General features: G+C 36.6%; 1 protein-coding gene across 13 annotated transcripts in view; it reads left to right on the plus strand.

Moving 5' to 3' along the window:
- Positions 1–21,383, plus strand: part of AGTPBP1 (ATP/GTP binding carboxypeptidase 1) — a 157,791-nt gene that overhangs the window by 34,689 nt on the left and 101,719 nt on the right. For 10 of the 13 annotated variants that reach the window (XM_058565511.1, XM_058565512.1, XM_058565513.1 and 7 more), the window contains 5 exons: positions 293–417; positions 12,083–12,174; positions 16,026–16,089; positions 16,517–16,663; positions 19,238–19,369. In XM_058565511.1, coding sequence (XP_058421494.1) covers positions 293–417; positions 12,083–12,174; positions 16,026–16,089; positions 16,517–16,663; positions 19,238–19,369 — 560 coding nt within the window. Of the gene's footprint in view, positions 1–292; positions 418–12,082; positions 12,175–16,025; positions 16,090–16,516; positions 16,664–19,237; positions 19,370–21,383 lie in introns of those variants that run through there. The other 3 variants (XM_058565510.1, XM_058565518.1, XM_058565522.1) reach the window with 2 other exon arrangements.

A 21,383-nucleotide genomic window follows, 5' to 3' on the forward strand; every position in this document is an offset into this window, starting at 1 on the left:
GAAAGGTGAATGTGGAGGGTGTGATTCAGGTGAGAATGTTCAGGTAAGATTGATGGTCAGGGTTGAATGCACATTTGTGATTTGTGGTTTTCTGAAGTAAAATGTGTTTCTCATTTAAATCAATAGAATTTTTGCAATATTAAGCTATAAAACAGTAAAGAAATGTGACATGTATAAATGCTTAATGTTTTTAGAAGGGTAGAGTTTTATTTTTTTTTGGCAGTGATCTTTATAGTATTGAATTTACAATTGATGTAGAATGTGCCAAAATGTAAAATACCATTCTTTTTAGCCTTACCAATAATTCTCGGATTGTGGGACTCCTGGCTCAGCTGGAGAAGATCAATACTGAATCTGCAGAATCAGACACTGCCAGATATGTTACATCAAAAATTCTTCATCTGGCTCAAAGTCAAGGTAAGCTTTAATCTCTTATTTTTGGAGAGCTTTTTCAATTCTTCAAAAGTAGATGCTGAGAATGTTCAAACTTTTGGTAAGTAGATGATTTTTCTATAAAAATTGAACTTTCTCTAATAGACTCAAGAAGTATAAAACTGAATAACTATGGAAGAAATTGATCTTAAAAGGATAGTTTATAAAAATGATTATGGTTTTACTCATGTATGATTGCTCCCTCCATTTTCATACAACACCTAATTCAAATGCTACATTTTCTAGAATGTTGACAAAAAGATGTGAAGTAGCATAGAACATTGGTGATTAGTGTGGTCCTCACTTTGAAATGCCAGCTCTGTCATTTAATGGCTGGGTGACCTTAGGGAAGTTTTGAATCTCTAGGACTTAGCTGCACCGTCTCTGAAATAGAAATAAGAAATATCATGAGATTGTCATGAGATTTACATGAGAAGCATGTAAAAAGAATGTTAAAAATGTTCAATAAATGATATCTGTAATTAGACATTGTTTCTCGATTTTATGAAGCTAGTACTACTGAATTAATATCAAAACCTTGGCAGGGTACAGGAGAAGAAAAGTATCGACTTTGCACTTAGGAATATAAATGTGAAAAATCCCAAATAAAACATTAGTGAATTAAGTCTCATTATACATTAAAAGATGAATATCATTGCTAAAGAGCATGTATTTCAGGAATATAAAATGGTTTAATATCAGAAAATATATCAGTATAACATTATTTGAACAGGTTGAATAAAATCTATGTGATTATCTCAATAGATATGCTATTGAGATGCTAAAAATGCTAAAAAAGGAATTTAAGATTCTAAAACCTGTGCTTGATTAAAAAAAAAAAAAAACCTGATTTTTCTGTTTTTAAATAAGGGTAAACCAGCAGCAACCTTAATATTTAACAGTGACATATTGAAGGCATTCTGTTAAAATTAAGGTCAGACAATTCGCAATTAATATTTTACAGTCATGCATTGCTTAACGATGGAAATACGTTCTTAGAAATGTGTTGTTAGGCAATTTTGTTGTTGTGGGACTGTCATAGAGTGTGCTTACCCAAACCTAGATGGTATAGCCTACCACACACCTAGGCTATATAGTACTAATCTTATGGGACCACCCTCATATATGCGGTCCGTCATTGACTGAAAGGTTGTTATATGGCGCATGGCTGTACTTTATTTAATTTTTTATTATTTCATTATTCTGGAGGTTCAGGTCATTGAAGTAAGATATTTAGCAGGCATTTACTCTGTTCAGGAGCTCAATATCTATTAACCCTTCTTTGTGGTCTTAGACCCTTAATTTATTTTGATAACTTCCTTCTATGCAGCCCATGTGTTTAGAGGGTAGTTGACAGCACCCCAAAACCTGGGAGAGGTCCCTAATAGGTTGCATTTGTTTCTAGCAAAATCTAAAATACCCCTCTTTTTAATTCAGAAAGTTACTAAACTGGATTCTAGCCTTTGAAAATATTGTGCTTATCAACTAAGGTTGATGTACAAGGATGTTCGTTGTATTAGTACAGAGTTAGATGTACCAAGTATATTCATTGTATTGTCACATGAAATACCTCCTCAAAACAAAACAAAAAAAACAAAGCAACAAAAACAAAAGAAAACAAATTCCCCAGACCTATAAATAACACTTGTGTACACTGCTGCCATCACTATAGACTCTTCCCATCATAGCTTGGAAGCCCCTACTCCAACATCACCACTGAAAATGCCCCCAGCCACATCACAACCAGAGATTGCCCCTCTCCCCATACTGCCACCTGCCACTGGGGGACCAATCCCTGAATACTGCCCCCTGGGGTTGTATAATACCGTGACTCTGTTTATAGTACCTTGAATCAGCCAGTCAACACAGTATACGTTAGTACTGAAAGATTGTCCCATCATCATTTATAGGATAATACAATTGGCTATCCATTTGGGATAGAGAGATTAGCAATTTATAGTTAAGGAAGAAGAAATGCAAATAACCAGTAAACATATGGAAAGGTTCTTTACCTCCTTAAAAGTCAGGAATTGCTAATGAAAACAACAAAGATATTTGTTACTAGTTAGATTGGCAGAAATTAGAGAATGACAATATCCAGTACTGTTTTTTTTTTTTTTTGAGGAAGATCAGCCCTGAGCTAACATACATGCCAATACTCCTCTTTTTGCTGAGGAAGACTGGCTCTGAGCTAACATCCATTGCCAATCCTCCTCCTTTTTTTTTTTTTTCCCTTTTTCTCCCCAAAGCCCCAGTAGATAGTTGTATGTCATAGTTGCACATCCTTCTAGTTGCTGTATGTGGGACGCAGCCTCAGCATGGCCAGAGAAGCGGTGCGTCGGTGCACGGCTGGGATCCGAACCTGGGCCGCCAGTAGCGGAACACACGTACTCAACTGCCAAGCCACGGGGCCGGCCCCCCAGTACTGTTGAAGGCATGGAAAATAGGGTATTCTCATACACTGTTGGTGTTGCAGTAATTATTACAAACTTTGGAGAAAGGAATCTGGCAATGTTTATTAAAATTTAAAGTGCACGTGCTATTTGACTTAGCATTTCCACTCTCAGAAATGTATTTGCCTGAAATAAAAATGCTAGTGTATAAAAGAATACTTGGGCATGTTTATTGCAGCATTGTTTGTAATATCAGAGATCAAGAAACAACCTCAATATCCATCAGTGAGAGAATGGTTGAATTAATTTTGATATAGCCAAATGGTGGAACTTTATAACTATATTATGCCACTATTATCAATAATAAATTACTTATGATATATGGAACATGTAGTTCATATGTGGAACTATCTGAGTTGTCCTGGAGTCCTAAATTTAATATATTAAGTAAGAAAGCAAGTTTCTTTGGTTAATATATGTATAGTCTCACTTTTGTACAAAAAAACCCATTAGATATGTATATGTTTTTATGAGCAAGGCAACAAAAAAGGAAGGATACATACCAAATTGTTAGCAGTAGTTATATCAATGGGATAGAAATGGAGGGGAATGAGGTAAGTTCCTAATTTTACTTTAGGTGCTTTTGTACTGTTATAATTGTTGCAACAGACATATACTATTTGTGCATTTAAATGATTAAAAAAAAAAACCCTACACCACGCCTTATTCACATAGTTGAAACATAAATTTCTACAATTTGCCCCTAGTTTTCCTTGGATGCATTACATTTTCTGTCTTTAATAATGTACTACTTATTTGCAGTGGGCATGGTACTTTTTGTAATTTACCCTTATTTTTTTTCCTAGAAACATTTATATTAATTATCCATTTTATGTAAATAGTCTAGTTTATTGGCATCCAGCTGTAGATAATATTTCCTCATAATCCTTTTAGTTTCTGTAGGGTAGGAAGTGATGTTCCTTGTGTCCTTGATTTTTGTCATTTGTGTCCTCTCTTATTTCTTAGTCTGTCTAGCTCAGTGAATCTCAACTGGGGGTGATATTTTCCCCCACTCTCACCAGGGACATGGACAACATTTAGAGACGTTTTTGGTTGTAAAATTTGAGGAGGGGGATTGTTACTGGCATCTAGTGGATAGAGGGCAAGGATGCTGCTAAACAGTCTGTTAACACAGGGCAGCTTTCTACAAGAAAGAAGTATCTGGCCCCAGATGTCAGCAGTGCTGAGATTGAGAGACCCTGGTCTAGCTAAACGTCTGTCAATTCTGTTGATCTTTTGAAACAACCAATTTCTGATCTAATTGATTTCCTCTGTTTCTGTATTTCATTGATCTCTAATCTTTATTGCTTTCTTCCTTCTGCTTGCTTTGGGTTTCATTTGTGCTTCCTTTCCCATTTTCTTAAAGTGGAGCTTAGATTATTGATTTTGAGACCTTGCTTTTCTAATGTAGGGATTTAAAGCTATAAATTTCCCTGTAAACACTGCTTTAACTGCATTCTACAAATTTTGATGTGTTGTATTTTTATTTTCATTCAGTTTACATATGTTATAATTTCTTTTGTGATTTCTTCTTCAACCTATGGATTATTTAGAAGTATGTTGTTGAATTTCCCGTTATTTCAGGATTTCCCAGTTTCTTTCTGTTGTTGATTTCTAATTTAATTCCGTGGTTGGAGAATATTCTTTGTATGATTCTAATCCTTTTGAATTTATTGAGACTTGTTTTATGACTTAGTTTATGGCCTTTCCTGGAGAATATTCTGTGTGCACTTGAATGTTCCTTTTACTGTTGTTGGGTGAAGTGTTCTCTTAATGTTGATTAGGTCAAGTTGGTTGATAGTGTTTTTTAAGTCTTCTATACCCTGTTGATTTTCTAGCCAGGTGCTCTATCAATTATTGAGTTGGGTATTGAAATCTCCACCTCTAAATAAGAGGTGTGGTTGTCTTTTCAATTTTGGCGTTTTTTGGTTTATATATTTTGAGGCTCTGTTAGCTGTGTACACATTTAGAGTTGTTAAATCTTCCTATGGTTTGACTCTTTCATCATCATGAAATGTCTCCAGTAGTATTTCTAGATTTAAAATCTGTTTCGTCTGGTAATAATACAACCCCTCCAGCTCTCTTTGGTTATTCTTTGCATATTATACCCTTTTCCACTACTTTCTGTTTCAACATGTTTCTGTTTTTTATTCTAGAGTGTGTTTTTTTTTTTTTTTTAAGATTTTATTTATTTATTTATTTTCTCCCCAAAGCCCCAGTAGATAGTTGTATGTCATAGCTGCACATCCTTCTAGTTCCTGTATGCGGGACACGGCCTCAGCATGGCTGGAGAAGCGGTGCGTCGGTGCATGCCCGGGATCTGAACCCCGGGCCGCCAGCAGCAGAGCGCGCGCACTTAACCGCTAAGCCACCGGGCCGGCTCTAGAGTGTGTTTCTTGAAGATAGCATATGGTTGGATCTTGCTTTTTTATCTAATCTGAGTGTTTATTGCTTCCAACTTAACATACATATTCATAGGATTGGATTTACATCTGCCATTTTGCTGTTTCTTTTCTATATGTTTCATGTCTTTCACATTCCTCTTCTCATCTTTTACTGCCTTCTTTTGTGTTATCTGTTTATTTTATTATTTTTTATTTTTTTAATTTTTTTTTTGTTTTGAGGAAGATCTGCCCTGAGCTAACATCCATGCTAATCCTCCTGTTTTTTTTTTGCTGAGGAAGACCGGCTCTGAGCTAACATCTATTGCCAATCCTCCTCCTTTTTTTTTTCCCCCCCCAAAGCCTCAGTAGATAGTTGTATGTCATAGTTGCACATCCTTCTAGTTGCTGTATGTGGGACGCAGCCTCAACATGGCCTCAGAAGCGGTGCGTCGGTGCACACCTGGGATCTGAACCCGGGCCGCCAGTAGCGGAGCGTGCGCACTTAACAGCTAAGCCATGGGGCTGGCCCTGATTTTTTAACTTTTTAAGATTTTAGTTATTTTCTTAGTGGTTCCTGTAGGGATTACAATATACATCTTATTACAGTGAGCTTTAGATTAATACTGGGCTGGCCCCGTGGCTTAGCGGTTAGGTGCACGTGCTCCGCTGCTGGCAGCCCGGGTTTGGATCCTGGGCGCGCACCGCTTCTCCGGCCATGCTGGGGCCACGTCCCACATACAGCAACTGGAAGGATGTGCAGCTATGACATACAACTATCTACTGGGGCTTTGGGGGGTAAAAATAAATAAGTAAAATCTTTAAAAAAAAAAAAAGATTAATACTAACTTAATTCTGGTAAAACATTGAAATTTTCTTCCAATGTAACTCTGTTTCTTTCTCACTCTTTTTTTTTTTTTTGTGAGGAAGACCGGCCCTGAGCTAACATCCATGCCAGTCTTCCTCTACTTTATGTGGGACACCGCCACAGCATGGCCTGACAAGCGATGCGACGGTGTGCACCTGGGATCTGAACCTGGGCCGCCAGCAGCAGAGCGCGTGCACTTTTGCACGTGCACTTAACTGCTACGCCATGGGGTTGGCCCCTCTTTCTCACTCTTTTGTGCTGTTATTTTCATATATAATGTATTTATACATGTTAGAAACCCAACAATACAATGTTATAATTATTGCTAACAGTTTTGTGCCTTGTAAATAAGTTAGGAGAAGAAGTGAAAAATTCAGTACAGAGTTTTGAATGAAGAGCAGGATTAAAAGGCAAAAGCTTGGTAGTTAAAGTAATGGAAGTGGAGTGGAATTTTCTTGGGAGGAGGTGTAGAGGAAGAAAATAGATTTGTGTCCTGGGACCTACCTACATTTTATATATGGCTATGATAAAATGCATTCGTATTTATGGCTTTTATGTCCTCCTGGTGAATTTACCCTGTTATCATCGTAGAATGCCCCTCTCTATTTCTGGAATTTTCTTTACTTTGATGTTTATTTTGTCTGCTATTAGTATAGCCTCTCCAGCTTTCTTATGGTTGTTGTTTACATGATATAGCTTTTTCCATTCTTTTCCTTTCAACCTGTTTGTATCTTTGAATCTAAAATGTGTCTTCTGTAGAAGCGGTTTGGCATTCTCTTTTTTTTTTTTTTTTTGTGAGGGAGGTTAGCCCTGAGGTAACATCTATTGCCAATCCTCCCTTTTTTGCTGAGGAAGATTGGCCCTGAGCTAACATCTGTGCCCATCTTCCTCTATTTTATATGTGGGACACCTGCCACAGCATGGCTTGATAAGCGGTACATAGGTCCGCACCCAGGATGTGAACCTCTGAACCCTGGGCCACCGAAGTGGAGCGTGCAAACTTGACCAATGTGCTACGGGGCTCGTCCCATCTGTCTTTTAATTTGAGCATTTTTTCTGTTAACGTTTAATCTACTGTTGATTGGACTTAGATCTACAATTGTATTATTTGTTTTCTGTTTGTTCTTTCTAATTTTATTCCTTGTTTATTCCTGTCCTGCCCTCTTTTGGATTATTTGAACATTTTTCAGAATTCCACTTTAATTTACACATTGGCTTTTTAGTTATACCTCTTCGCATTTTTAAAAAGTCATTCCTCTGGAGATTGCAGTAAACATCCTTAACTTTTCCCACTTTGCTTATAATTAATATTATAACCTCATGTAAAATTTAGAAGCCTTGGAACCTTACAGATGCATTTCTATTTACCACTCTTTAGCTATAGTTGTCAAATGTATCACATCTACATCCATTATAAACGCTACAAGACACAAGTTTTGCTTGAGATGGTCATGTGTATTTTGAAGACATTAAGAAGAAAAATTAGGTTTTGTGTTTACTCAGATATTTACCATTTCTGAAGCTCTTTATTCTTTCCTAAAGATGTGAGTTTGATCTGGTATCATTTCCCTTTAGCCTACATAATTTCCTTTGTCATTTCTAGTAGTGCAAGTCTGCTGTGGAAGATTTTTTTTTGTTTTTCTTTTATCTGACGATGGATTTATTTCATCTAATTCTTGAAGGATATTTTTATGGATATAGAATTCTAAAGTTGACAAAAATTGATAGTTTTTGTTTTTTAGTGCTACTAAGTACACTTAAAATAGTGCTTCCACTATTTTATGGCCTCCATAATTGCAGATGCTGCCGTTTTTGGATCTTTGTTTTCTTGAAAGTTATGTGTCATTTTTCTCTGGTTGATTTCAGGATTTTCCTTTAGTTTTTTGTTTTCAGAAATTTGACTGGGTGTAGTTTTCTTAGTATTTATCCTGCTTAGACCTTGCTGAGCTTCTTGAATCTGTAAATTACGTCTTTCAGCAAATTTGGGAAATTTTTGTGTGTTCAAGTTTTTTTTCTCCCCCATTCTTTCTTCTTCTGGGACTATAAGTCTACATATATTAGACTTTTGGAGATTGTTTCAGAGATCCTTCAGGCTCATATTTTTGAATCTTAATTCTCTCTTATTCAGATTGGATAATTTCTGTTTTTCTGTCTTCAAGTTCACTGCCTCTTTTGTCTACATTATGCCATTATGTCTATCTGATAATTGTTTCAGATATTATATTTTTCTCTTCTAAAATGTGCATTTGATTCTTTTTTTATATTTCTGTTTTTCTGCTGTGGTTTCCTATCTTATCCTTCATTGTGAACTTATTTTCTTTAATGTCATTGATGATAATTATAATAGCTGCTTTAAAATTCTTGTCTGTTAAGTATAACATTTGGATTATTGAGGGTGTTGCAGAATGCATGTTGTGGTGTAAGAATTGGGAAGGCCTATGTTAAAAAAAGCCAAGAGAAGAATCAGTAGTCAGCACTGTTAAGTAACATAGAGAGGTTAGTTAAAAGTAAAGGTCTTTATGGGGGCCGGCCCAGTGGCCTAGTGGTTGGGTTCCCACACTCTGTTTCAGTGGCCCAGGGTTCGTGGGTTTGGATCCCAGGTGCAGACCAACATACTGCGCCTCGAGCCATGCTGTGGTGGTGTCCCACATGCAAAGTAGAGGATTGGCACAGATGTTGGCTCACCAACAATCTTCCTCAGGCAAAAAGAGGAAGGTTGGCAGCAGCTGTTAGCTCAGGGCCAATCTTTCTCACTAAAAAAAAAAAGTCTTTTTCATTTGATAATTAACAAATTATTGACTACAATAAGAGCACTTTCAAGTGGTGGGATTAGAGGGAAGATTGCTGTATGTTGTCATGTGAGTGGCAAATGAAATAATGACTGGGAGTATAGACTATTTGTTTAGGGAGCTTCGCTGAGAAAGAAAAAAAAGAGAGGAAAATAGAGGGACAGGCAAGATAAAATAAGGTTTGTTAAGTATGTGGAAAAATAAAAAATAGTATGTTGGTAAAGGTTGAAGCTATAGGTTCATGAGTAGATAGAAAGGATGAGATTCAGAACATAGTAGAAAGGACACTTTCTCCCCCTCTCCCCCAAACTGGAGAAAGGAATGCAAGATTGTCAAGGATTTGATACATAAGCATGTGGAGTTTGGTCATTATTTGTAGGATTTCATTTGTGGTAACTGATCACTTTGCCTCAATTCATTGAGGCAAAATATGGGTGCTGAGAGTTGGGAATAGAGGCCCAGAGATTGAGAGGAACGATTGAGGAATAGTACAAATGTGGACTAGCTATGGGCTATGGCAGGGCGGATAGTGATGTGTGTTAAGTGAAAAGAGGAGTTTTGTGTTCCCAAATGAGGTTGGAAATGGTGAATTTTTTGGTACTAACAGCCTTAAACTAACAACCTTAAAGAAGAAATTCTTGTGGCGTTGTTTTTACCGTAATGTAGGAGTAGAGACTGCATATTCTAGCATTCACTTCTGTATAAGGATTTATGGTGGGAAGGCTAAGGGGCGGGGCTTGGAATCCAACGTAGGTATGGAGGGGACTAATTTTATGGGCAGAGAGCACTTCATCAATGAAAATGACAGTGAGATTTACATAATCTGTAGAAGGGAAAGAGGAATAGGAATGTTAGGAGGCTATGGTCTGAAAGTGGGAGATTGGAGGTTAAAATGTAAGAGGTAGGTAGAGCAGTTTGAGGTCTGAGAATTGAGAAGTGGATAAACGGGAGCACAGAAGAAGGATTTTGTTGTTACCAGGTCAAGAAACGATGGAACTAGGTCTTTGAATGAATGATCCACATTGACATTGAAGTCTCTCAAGATCATGGCAGAATCGGGAGTCGAGTAGAAAACTGTGTAGCACCTAGTTTTCGTTTGGTGTGAGGAGTAAGCTAGATGATGGTGGATGTTATGACAAGGGGGGTTAGATGCTGCATTGTACTATCTTTAAAAGAGTAGAGTTTTTTTTGGTTCTATGAAGATGAAAATGTAATGGTTTGTTAGTAGTGGGAATCTCAATCTTCTGAATATTTGAAGTGATGTTAATATTGAAAAATGATTTGGCTTTAGTATTAAATCAATAGTCTTATTTAAAAAAGTAAATCAAGGATGCATTGTGGATACTTAAGCAATATTTTATTTATTTTACAACTTATACTTTTTGTTCGAGGCAGCTGGGCTGGGGAAACAATGAAAATATGGGGCGGCAGAGGAATTATATACTTTTTAAAAATGAGAAATTTGGTTTTACAAACATTAATGAGTTTTTCCTTGTTTTTAATAGGTAAAGAAATTTATCATTCTTTTAAGCATTAGTCATATGGCAACAGGGAGCAGAGATGAACAGTGTCTTAGGTCTTCATATCACATGCAGGTTTTTACTTTAAAAGATTATAAGGCTTCTGTAAGTTTTACCAAGTTCATTATCTGGACCTGAGATGATGTTTTAAAGGAAAATATGATTATCTAATCTCCAGTATATTTATTTCATAGGTAGTTATTGACAGTTGTAAATAATATTATACTATAATCTCTCTGTAGTACATTTGTCTTTCTCTTTAATAACTCCTAATTTAGAATAACTTAATTTTCAGATGGATATCAGACTAATGATTTTTTAAACTTTCAACCAATTCTGAGATTTTGTGACTTGTATTGTACATCTCATACTTCATATTCTTGTGAAATTGTACATGTATGATTTGTATGTGTCAAAACTATACCACATGTAACTTCTTGTTCGTTCACAGTGGAGGTTGAGCAGCGTTTGTTCTGGGCAGAAATGTGATGTTCTGAAGGCCTAGCCTGACTTTTTTCCCTCCTCTTTTCATTGCCTCAGTGCTCATTATTCTGTTCTTAACCTCTCTTGACTATCTCCATATGGAACAAATTCGTACTACCAGTCTCTTGAATTTTATTGTGTAATATGTGCTGTATTGAGGATGGGTTGTTTGTGTTCTGTTTTTAAAATCTCAAAGTGTGAAATGAATGCCATTGTCATCTTGTATTAGAAGAATTTCTGGCACTAATATTCATGTGTGAAAAAGCTGGAGACTTGTGCAACAGTCCTGCTAAAAGAATGATTCCTGTGACTCTTGTAGAAGTGCATTAAATTGGTGAAGGACTGTAAGCTTGGGGTTCAGAGATACCTGGATCACCTGGCCTCTTTCACTTACTTGCTTGATGACTATGTATAGGTTTCTTCTCCTTTCTGAACTTTACTTGGTCTGTGAAGAGTAATTTTTTCCCCAGAGGGTTAAAGTGAGTCATAAATGAGGTAATGTAGGTCAAGTACATGGAATAGTAACTATTAGTTCCTTTTGTGAATGTTGGCCTATAATCTACCTTTCCTCTCTTGTTGATCAAGGGAGAATAATTGTGGAGAAGCTCTAGAAACCTTTAAATAGCAGAAATAATTTATACTGCTTTTTTTCCATTTCAGTGAGATGAAAAGGATCGTTTGGGTGATCTGGTCTCCAAACTCTTGCAGAAGTAGCTCTTCCTTAGTTTTGTTTATTTTTGTGTGATTCAGAATTTTAAAATAGTATTAATTCAGTCAAAACATTTGAAAATGGTGGTACTGTGTTTCTGTTTTCACCAATTTTGATTAAACATTTTCTAGTTCTAGTCATAAAGATAATAAAGAGTTCTGCCATTACCACTCTTGCCTCACCTCCTGTACCTGTGGTACCTGTACTCTGTTACTGATTTTAAGATTTTAGATGGACTGACAGGGATTCACCTAGTCCATGATAGGAACTGTGATGAAATGCAAGGAACATCTTGTAAACTGAAATCTGGAAGTCCCTACAGAGTAGAATTGGCAACATCAGAGGGAGGAACATCTAAGAACTAATTCAGAGTATTTACTGGACCAATGGAGATTTGTTGATTCTATATAATAAAACTATATGTAATTTTTTTCTTTCATGTTTTAGAAGAAAGTTTTTTCTACTTTTCAGAAAAAACAAGGAGAGAAATGACAGCCAAAGGTTCTACAGGAATGGAAGTTCTCCTGTCAACATTAGAGGTAAATCACTGACAAGCTTTAATAATGTAACTATTAATACCAGCTAGTACAAAAGAAAAAAAATATATGTGAAGCATAAAATTTTTATCCTAGAGGTAAAGCCAATGAATGGAAGTTTGTTTTATGTTTTAAATTATCATTTGGAACGGTGGTATAAACATATATATTATGTAAACCTCTGTTTCCCTATGATTATAGTGATAGCCTTATTTTAAATCATAACATGCCATTCTAATTGGTTATAGAAAATAAAGCATTAGCTGGAAATAAAGTTTTAGCTTAAAATAAATGATTGATATTGGAAATTCTCATTTATTGTATTGTGTTAGCTGATATATGTTTGTGATTTAGTTTACTACATATATTGGTTGAGTAACTATATTATATTGATAATAATTAAATTTCTTTGCCAGTATAAAAGTTTTTGGCTTAAATCACAAAATGCCAGTTATTGACCAGTTCTAAAATGCTAGCCATGCTCTTTAGCACTGTATTTACCCCACGGGGAAGCACAACCGCTCCCCAGCTATGGTGTCCAAATTAGACTTTAAGGTTAAGTGAACAGAACAAAATCAACTATTAGACCTGGCCAGCCTCGGGGCTGGCCCCGTGGCTTAGCGGTTAAGTGTGTGCGCTCGGCTGCTGGCAGCCCGGGTTCGGATCCCGGGCGTGCACCGACGCACTGCTTCTCCGGCCATGCTGAGGCCATGTCCCACATACAGCAACTAGAAGGATGTGCAACTATGACATACAACTATCTACTGGGGCTTTGGGGGAAATAAGTAAATAAATTATAAAAAAAAAAAAAAAAAGTTTTCGGGTGGATCAGCAGGATGTCTTCAGAATCAGGGTTTTATGTTTTATTTAATGCAATTTTAAGAACAGAGAGTGAGTGCAGTACATTGTACACCTTGAACTTATACAATGTTATATGTCAAATTATATCTCAGAGAGCTGGAAAAAGAAAAAGAACAGAGAATGATTTCATGTTTTTGGATAGGAATTACTTTTTATTACAATGACATAAAGATGTCATTTTTCCCTAAATTGATCTATCAATTTAAAGAAATCTCAATAAAAATACCAGCAGTTTTGTTTCTGAAGTCCAGTGGGAAAATAGTAAGCAGTAATAAAAAGGACATTTCTGAAAAAGAAAGAACTAGCCCCACCAAATAGCGAAGAACATTATAAAACTTCAGGAATTCCAATAGTTGAGAAATTGTGCATGAGTAGTAGATAGACATCAGTGTAATAGAATAGAAAGCCCAAAATTAAATTAAAATGCTTATGGGAATTTAGTATTACCTATAAAGGTACCTGTTCAGATCACTGCGGGATGGAAGGATTGCTAAATAAGTGGGGCTGGGACACACTGGTGGCTCTCCAGAAAAGTACAATGTTGGAGCCTTACTTCCTGCACCAGAATAAATCCCATATCAAGCAAAGTTCTAAGCGTGGAAAATAAAATTATAACACTAGAAGAAGTAATGGGAGAAATTTTTAAATAATCTTACAACAGAGAAGGCTTTTCTAAGTATGAAAAAAAAACAGGAGCTGTAACAGAAAAGATTGATACATTCAGCTATATTAACAAAAGTGCTTTGAAGACAACACCATAGACACTTAGCAAAATGTGGGAAAAATATTTAGCTTATATAATTTCTTTAACATATAAAGAACTTCTACAAATTAGAAGAAAAAATCAGTAACCCAGTAGAAAAACGTGTAAAGGTCATGAGTAGACAGTTCCCAGAAAAGGAAACACAAATGGCACTTGATGTTGAGCATCGTTGTTTTTTTTTCTGTTTGCTGATGTCACAATTCATTGAGGTCAGCAGAGGTGGGAGGTGGCGAAATACAAATGGGAGACTTATCTGGGTAAGGCCTAGAGATAACAATGCGACTTCCATTCAGGTTGGCCTGAGCTCGGTCATATGGCCCAAACCTAAATACAAAAGAGCTGGTCATACGGCCCAAACCTAAATACAAAAGAGCTGGAAAACGTGGTGTGGCTGTGTACCAGGAAGAAGGTGAAATCAGTTTGCTGAACACATAGCAATATTGCTGCAACAAGCCATTCTTCTCTTTAACAAATGTCTGTCCCTCTCATTCTTCCAAATTCCTCCCCAGTGATCAGTGGTCCAGTTAATACCTCCAACGCTAAGACAAGGGTCTCTGGTTAATGCCTAGTCCTCTCTCTGGTCTGGATGTGCCTTTTTGGTTCCATCAGTCTGTGAGCTAAAATGGTGAAGCAGAGACAACACTCATTCCCTTTTGTGAAGGGAAAGAATAAGAGTCCCATGCCAGTCACTCATACACAGCAGTTCTGAAATTCCTCTGTATAAACATTGTAAAGGGTCTGGCCTGGTGGCGCAAGCGGTTAAGTGCGTGTGCTCCGCTGCGGCGGCCCGGGGTTCGCTGGCTCGGACCCCGGGCATGCACCCACTCACCGCTTAGCAAGCCATGCTGTGGCGGTGTCCCATATAAAGTGGAGGAAGATGGGCACGGATGTTAGCCCAGGGCCAATCTTCCTCAGCAAAAAAAAAAAAAGAGGATTGGCAGATGTTAGCACAGGGCTGATCTTCCTCACACACAAAAAAAAACATTGTAAAAATCCTTCTACTCTGAGTGAGGATGAGGCAGTTCCTTGAATAGGCCGTGATTATGCTTTCTGTGTGATTTTCTTCATCCAAGCATTGCTTTTAATAAGAGAAATGTAACCAAAGTACTATGTTTAAACATTTTCTCTTATTAGATTGGTCGTCCAGACTTTGGGAAATAGTTACTCTTCTGCATTGCTGGTGGGAGTATAAATTGCTCCATGAAGAGCAATTTAGTAATATTCATCAAAATAAATGCCCATATTCTTTGACCCAGAAATTCCAGGGATTTATCCCACATGCAGATATATTTGATCCCATGTAAATGGGATATGTACTTAGTTTCTTGTTGCAATTTTTTTTTTTTTTGAGGAGATCAGCCCTGTGCTAACATCCGCCAGTCCTCCTCTTTTTTTTTTTTTTTGCTGAGGAAGACTGGCCCTGGACTAACATCCATGCCCATCTTCCTCCACTTTATATGGGACACCACCACAGCATGGCTTGCCAAGCAGTGCATCGGTGCACGCCCGGGATCCAAACCGGCGAACCCTGGGGCCGCTTCAACGGAGCTCATGCACTTAACTGCTTGCGCCACTGGGCTGGCCCCTGTTGCAGTTTTTTAATAGCAAAAGACTAAAAAAAACTTATCTCATTGGTAGTTGACTGGTTACATAAACACTGGCATAACCATATAATGGAATACATGCTGTAGCCCTTAAAAAGAAGGAAGAAACTATTTATTTATATGTAAAAATATCAGTGTACGAAATAGTATTACAGGACAGTACATTTGGAGAAATCTGTATATACATGTTTATTTACATGCATTTCTTTGTGTACATTATCTTTGGCTGGTTACATAAGAAACTGATAATACAGTTGCCTTCTGAGAGGGGAGCTAGGTGACTGGGTAGTCACTGGTAGTCATACATTGTGGTGCCTTTTACATTTTGATTCATTTATTTGTATTATCTATTTGATAGAAGATGATGAATTCAAATGACAAACTAATTCCTCTTGTAATAATGTTGATACTAAGAAAATAATAGCTCAGATGATTTGCACAAATTCTTAAGGGCAAGAAGAGGAGACTGAAGTGATAAGTGAGAATAGTGGAAGCCTGAATACGTTTGTTCTTAGAGAAATTGGAAAGGTCATCTGTAAAATATAGGTAGTTCCCAACAGATAGAAAAAGTTTGGGAATCACAGATTTACGGTGGTTTAATAAAGCAAATAAACTATTTATTTCAGAACACGAAAGATCTTCAAACTACCCTTAATATCTTAAGCATTCTTGTTGAGCTGGTGTCAGCTGGTAAGTTTTTGTTTCTTTTGGTCTAATTTCTGTTTGTAAACAGTGATCAACAATGTATCGTGTGTACTTTATTTGGAATTTTCTGATAACTCATAGAGAGCCTATTCTGAGTATTGGAATTTGGAAACTGAAATGTCATACTCTTTTGTTGTTGCTTTGTTTTTGGTATCTTCCAGTATCCCTCAAACTACATATAAAGCCCATGTGTTTCAGAGCCTTGAATGTAGAATTTTAGCATCAATTGTATTTCCTCTCTGTGCTATTTCCTAACTAAAATAAATGAAATAAAACAAAATTTTATTTGGATAGTGTTTGTTTGATTTCAGAAGTCATTCTTTAAATATTTCTTGATCGCTAACACGTTGTGATGTCTAATATGTTATGGGAGGATTTGCTGTTTAAACATATTTTTTAAAAAAATTTTTAGGTGGAGGTCGAAGAGCGAGTTTCTTAGTCACCAAAGGTGGTTCACAAATATTGTTACAGTTACTTATGAATGCCAGCAAAGAGTCTCCCCCAAATGAGGAGTTAATGGTGCAGATTCATTCTATTCTCGCAAAGATTGGGCCAAAAGGTGAGGGTTTCACTTGTATGATTATCAATTCTGGAACTGTCTTTGTGACATTAATTCTGTATGCCTTGAAACTGGTAAATTTTTTAAATCTAAAATGCTACTGCTTTTTTTTTGGTCTTAGTCATGGAAGGCTTTTTACAGTCAACAAGTGAACTGCAAGAATTGAGGATCCTAAATTCACGAAGAATTCCATTGCATATGGTGGAAAAAGGAATAAAAATATGTCAAAATCACAAATGTTTCTTGGTGTGTGTGTGCTTGTGTGTATACATGTGTAAAGGATACACATAACGTGGATATTGTTGAGGCTGGAAGGAGGGAGTATGGATGGAAATGCTCTGAGGGGCATGGAGGTAAAATGTGTTTGCTTTTCAATTAATAGTCTTATTTGTACTGCACAGTCTCAGTGCCCAAAAGATTTACAATCCAGTTAAAAAGACCAGAAGAGAGAGAAAAAATTCTAAGACTGATTATTACGACAGTAAGACATGCAAAATATTAAAAAATACAAATTGAGAAAACACGGGATATGAAGCAAAGGAGGAAGCTGATTTAGGTCAACAGAGAAAGGCATCCTTTGACTAGAACCTAAGTTCAGTTTATAGTGGGCTGTCTGCACAAAGATTAAAATTATTCCCTCAACTCTTAAAATAGTGATTTTTAAGAGTTCTGCCATAGCATTGTGGCATGCATGTGGGTTTTAAACTTTGAAGTATTTGGTTAAATGCTTATTCTAAAGAATGTGTGTTGGGGGCCGGCCCTGTGGCTTAGCGGTTAAGCGCGCGCTCTCCGCTATTGGCAGCCCCGGTTCAGATCCCGGGCGTGCACCAATGCACCGCTTGTCCGGCCGTGCTGAGGCGGTGTCCCACGTACAGCAGCTAGAGGGATGTGCACCTATGACATACAACTGTCTATTGGGGCTTTGGGGATAAAAAGGGAAAAAAGGGAGGAGGATTGGCAATAGATGTTAGCTCAGGGCCGATCTTCCTCAGCAAAAAGAGGAGGATTGGCATGGATGTTAGCTCAGGGCTGATCTTCCTCACAAAAAAAAAAAAAAAGAATGTGTGTATGTGTATATATTTATGTATTTGTATGTATTTCCCGCATATCTTTATGTATTGTATACATATTTAAAGAATACTTTTAACAAGTTTTGTCTTAAAGAAAGCATCCCTGAGAGGACTTTAATTTTCTGGGTAGTTTAGGGGCTTTAAGACTTAAACATATGTTCTGTTAATATAAGAAATATGTTAGCTCTCTCTTATTTTTCTTTAATGCTTGTACTTGAGATTTAAGGGCTCCCTTCTGAGATTTTTGGTGAAAATGAAAAATAAAATGAGAAAACCTTATTTATTGATGAATATTATCTTATGCTTTCTCTGCTATTTAGAACCAGATTATCTTTCTTCTGCTTTTCATGAAATGAAATTAAGACACTGATGTATTTAATTTCTATTTTTATTTCTTGAATGTCCCTTTTAAGTTGTAGCTCACTTATTTTCTTCTATACTTTGAAGTTTGTGTTATTTCCTTTATTATTTGTCCTAGTTTTCCATTTTTATGTCATTCAAGGACATTACGCAGTAATTTCTTGGGTGATTTTTCTATCTTTTTTTCCTCTTGCGAGATGAGAGTAATTTTCCTTCAGGAATATTTAGTTCTTTTTGACTAAAAATTACTGTTATTGATGAAATAACTCTGCTTGCTCGTCCCGCTTACTTTCTTTGCTTAAAATCTTAACATTCTTAAATTCTTGTTATCCAGATTGTTTTTTACTGTTTTAATCTCTTTGTGAGAATAAAAATCAAGAATTTCTTTTCTTCTCTATGTTAAGAATTAGATCCCTTTAGAAATTTATTTGATAATATTTGCTAGATTACTTTCTACATAAGCTGTTCATTTTTTCATTAATTTATATTCTTTTATAAGTCTGAAAAGAATACATTAATATTAAGTGAATAATTTTGGTAATGGACATTTAGATTCTTTTCATTTCTCCTTAGCCACGTGATGGTAATCCTTTGAATACATTGAACTGAACAGACTTACACGTGTAGTGGATTAATTAAGTTATTTCTTTCATAACAATCCTTGTCGGGCTACTGCAACCTCTGTCTCCCTGCCTTATCCTCCTACCTGCCCTTAGTACTTTCTTTCAAGCCATGTTGCATAAATATAAGGAGTATTTTTGAAATCATACAAGAAAATGATTACAATTTTAATTATTTCTGGTCAACTTTATATTTGATAATATGAATTCATAATATAAGTTTTTAGGGCCGGCCCAGTGACATAGCAGTTAAGTTCGTATGCTCTACTTCAGTGGCCCAGGGTTCACTGGTTCGGATCCTGGGTGTGGACCTATGTGCTGCTCATCAAGCCATGCTGAGGCGGCATCCCACGTAGAAGAGCTAGAAAGATCTACAACTAGGTTACACAACTATGCACTGGAGCTTTGGGGGGAAAAAAATTAAAAAAAAATAAGTTTTTAAAATTCCGTTACTTTATGACATCTTCATTTCATTCAAAAGTTATATACGAATAATTTGTGTTTGTTTATTCTTTTTTCAACAGACAAAAAATTTGGAGTGAAAGCTAGAATTAATGGAGCTCTGAATATAACCCTGAATTTGGTCAAACAGAATTTGCAGAATCATCGCTTGGTTTTGCCTTGTCTTCAGCTTTTGCGAGTATATTCTGCCAACTGTGAGTATTTCAGAGCAGCTTTTAGTTAACTCAGTGTTGTAAAGTTATGCAAAATAGAAGTTTAAAAGTACCTCTAACTCCATGAATCTTTAAAATTTGTGGATGAGAAAAAATATTTAATATGGCTTGTAGCTTCTAACCTCATCACACACGAGTGATGTGGGGTAAGAAGGTAAGTGGACAAAATCTTGAGATTTCTCATTAATTCCCCCATACTGTAAAGGCCTGTATTGAGGGGGAGGAGTAGGCAGCCTGTGGAAAAGACGTGGAAGAATATGAGGGTATTGGCAGCTGGAAAAACTACGGTGCCCGTTTGGATTTTCACAGATGAGAGCAAAGCTCAGGAGGGGGCATGCGTAGTCACCTGGAGCTGATTATCTTCCGCGGTCAATAGGGAGGCAGCAGAACAGAGAATAAATAGCACAGGAGCCTCTGAGGAAGCTGGACAAAAGAGGGATCACAGAGAGATGGCCTCAGATGAAGTGTCTCCCCGCCCCCCACAACACACACGCTCTCTCACTAATATTATGTCCCAGACCCATGAGGGATGGATTTTTTGTCTATTCTCTGACTATGAATTGGAGAGGTTAACAAAATACCTGAAATTGAAGTTGTAGAGTACATGTTATTGCAGAATATCATTGCAAAATAATGATAATCAAAGTGGTAGATATGTTTGTGCATATATATGTGTGTGTGTATATATAAATTTGTGTGTATGTGTTTATCTATTTATCTATATCTGTACTTTAACAGTATGGCTAAAGATGTGCTCAGAGGAAAATAGCTTTGAACACTTAAATAATTAACACATAATTGAAAAGAACATAAGGAAATGAATTGGATATCTAACCAAAGAAATTAGGAACAGAGCGATAAACACAAGGAAAGCAGAGGAATGAAATAGTAAAGAAAAAAAATACATTAGAAAATAAAAAAATAGTTGATTTAAAAAATAGAACAGTGGGATTAAAAACAAAGCAAATAAACCACTGAATACCCCAATTAAGGAAGAAGGAAGACAGCACAGATGTAAAATTAGAAAGGATAATAATAATAAACAGATACAGAGGAAATTAAAATTATCATACAAAACTTCGGGAGCTACATTTTGATGACATTTTATTGCATTAACCACTAGAAGGCTAGTAAATGGTTTATCTATAATTTTTTAAATAATATTTGTTTAGAGTTGAAAATGTTAGGCACAGTTTTCTGTTTAGGTACTTGTTTGCATATTTTTTGTGAAACTCTCAAGTTGGTGCCTCTTTTTCCTTCTGCAGTTGCTTTAATTAAGGTCCTCATTACCTCTCACCTGGGCCACAGCCTCCTAATGTGTCTCTCAAGTCCATCTTCCCCAGAGTGCTGTGAGGTCTGACCTGTATTTAAAATGCAGATCTGATTTTTTGTTCCTTTTGGTCAATTCCCTGTAGATGAAAGTGTTAATGACTTCTAGGCCCCTTCATAATCTGTTTACCTTCTTTGCCCACCTCATCCTCCTGTTGGTATGCATTTGTCTGATGCTGTATGTTGTAACAACATGTAACTGCTCACACGCGTGGTGTGCACTGACTCTGTTCTGTGATCTGCGTTGCTCCTGTCTCCAGAGATATTCCAGAGCCACATCCACCCCTGCTGCAACTCCTGTCCTAGCTCACTCCTCCTCATTTGTAAGGACTGAGCCCAGGGGTCAGTTCTCCAGAAATGCCTTCTGTTTCACCAGAGTTTAGGGACTCCTGGCTGGTGTAACCTAAACAGCCACCAACTCTAGTCTATTTAGAAAGTAATTTAGTAATTATTTGTTTATTGTTTCAATCATTCTCCCGTACACTGTGTTCTCTGATGAAGGCAGATGCTGTTTCTGTCTCTGATCCCCCATGACCTGGTGTTTGTTAGAGTTCACTAAATTTATTGAAGAAACAAATGTAGCAACTTAAAAGCATGTTTTTGTAGTAACATTTTGTTGTTTCATATAACTTCTTTCAGAATTTCCCTGCAACTTTCCGTAAAAAAT

This window comes from Diceros bicornis, chromosome 22, assembly GCF_020826845.1.
Source record: "Diceros bicornis minor isolate mBicDic1 chromosome 22, mDicBic1.mat.cur, whole genome shotgun sequence".
Classification (NCBI taxonomy): domain Eukaryota; kingdom Metazoa; phylum Chordata; class Mammalia; order Perissodactyla; family Rhinocerotidae; genus Diceros; species Diceros bicornis.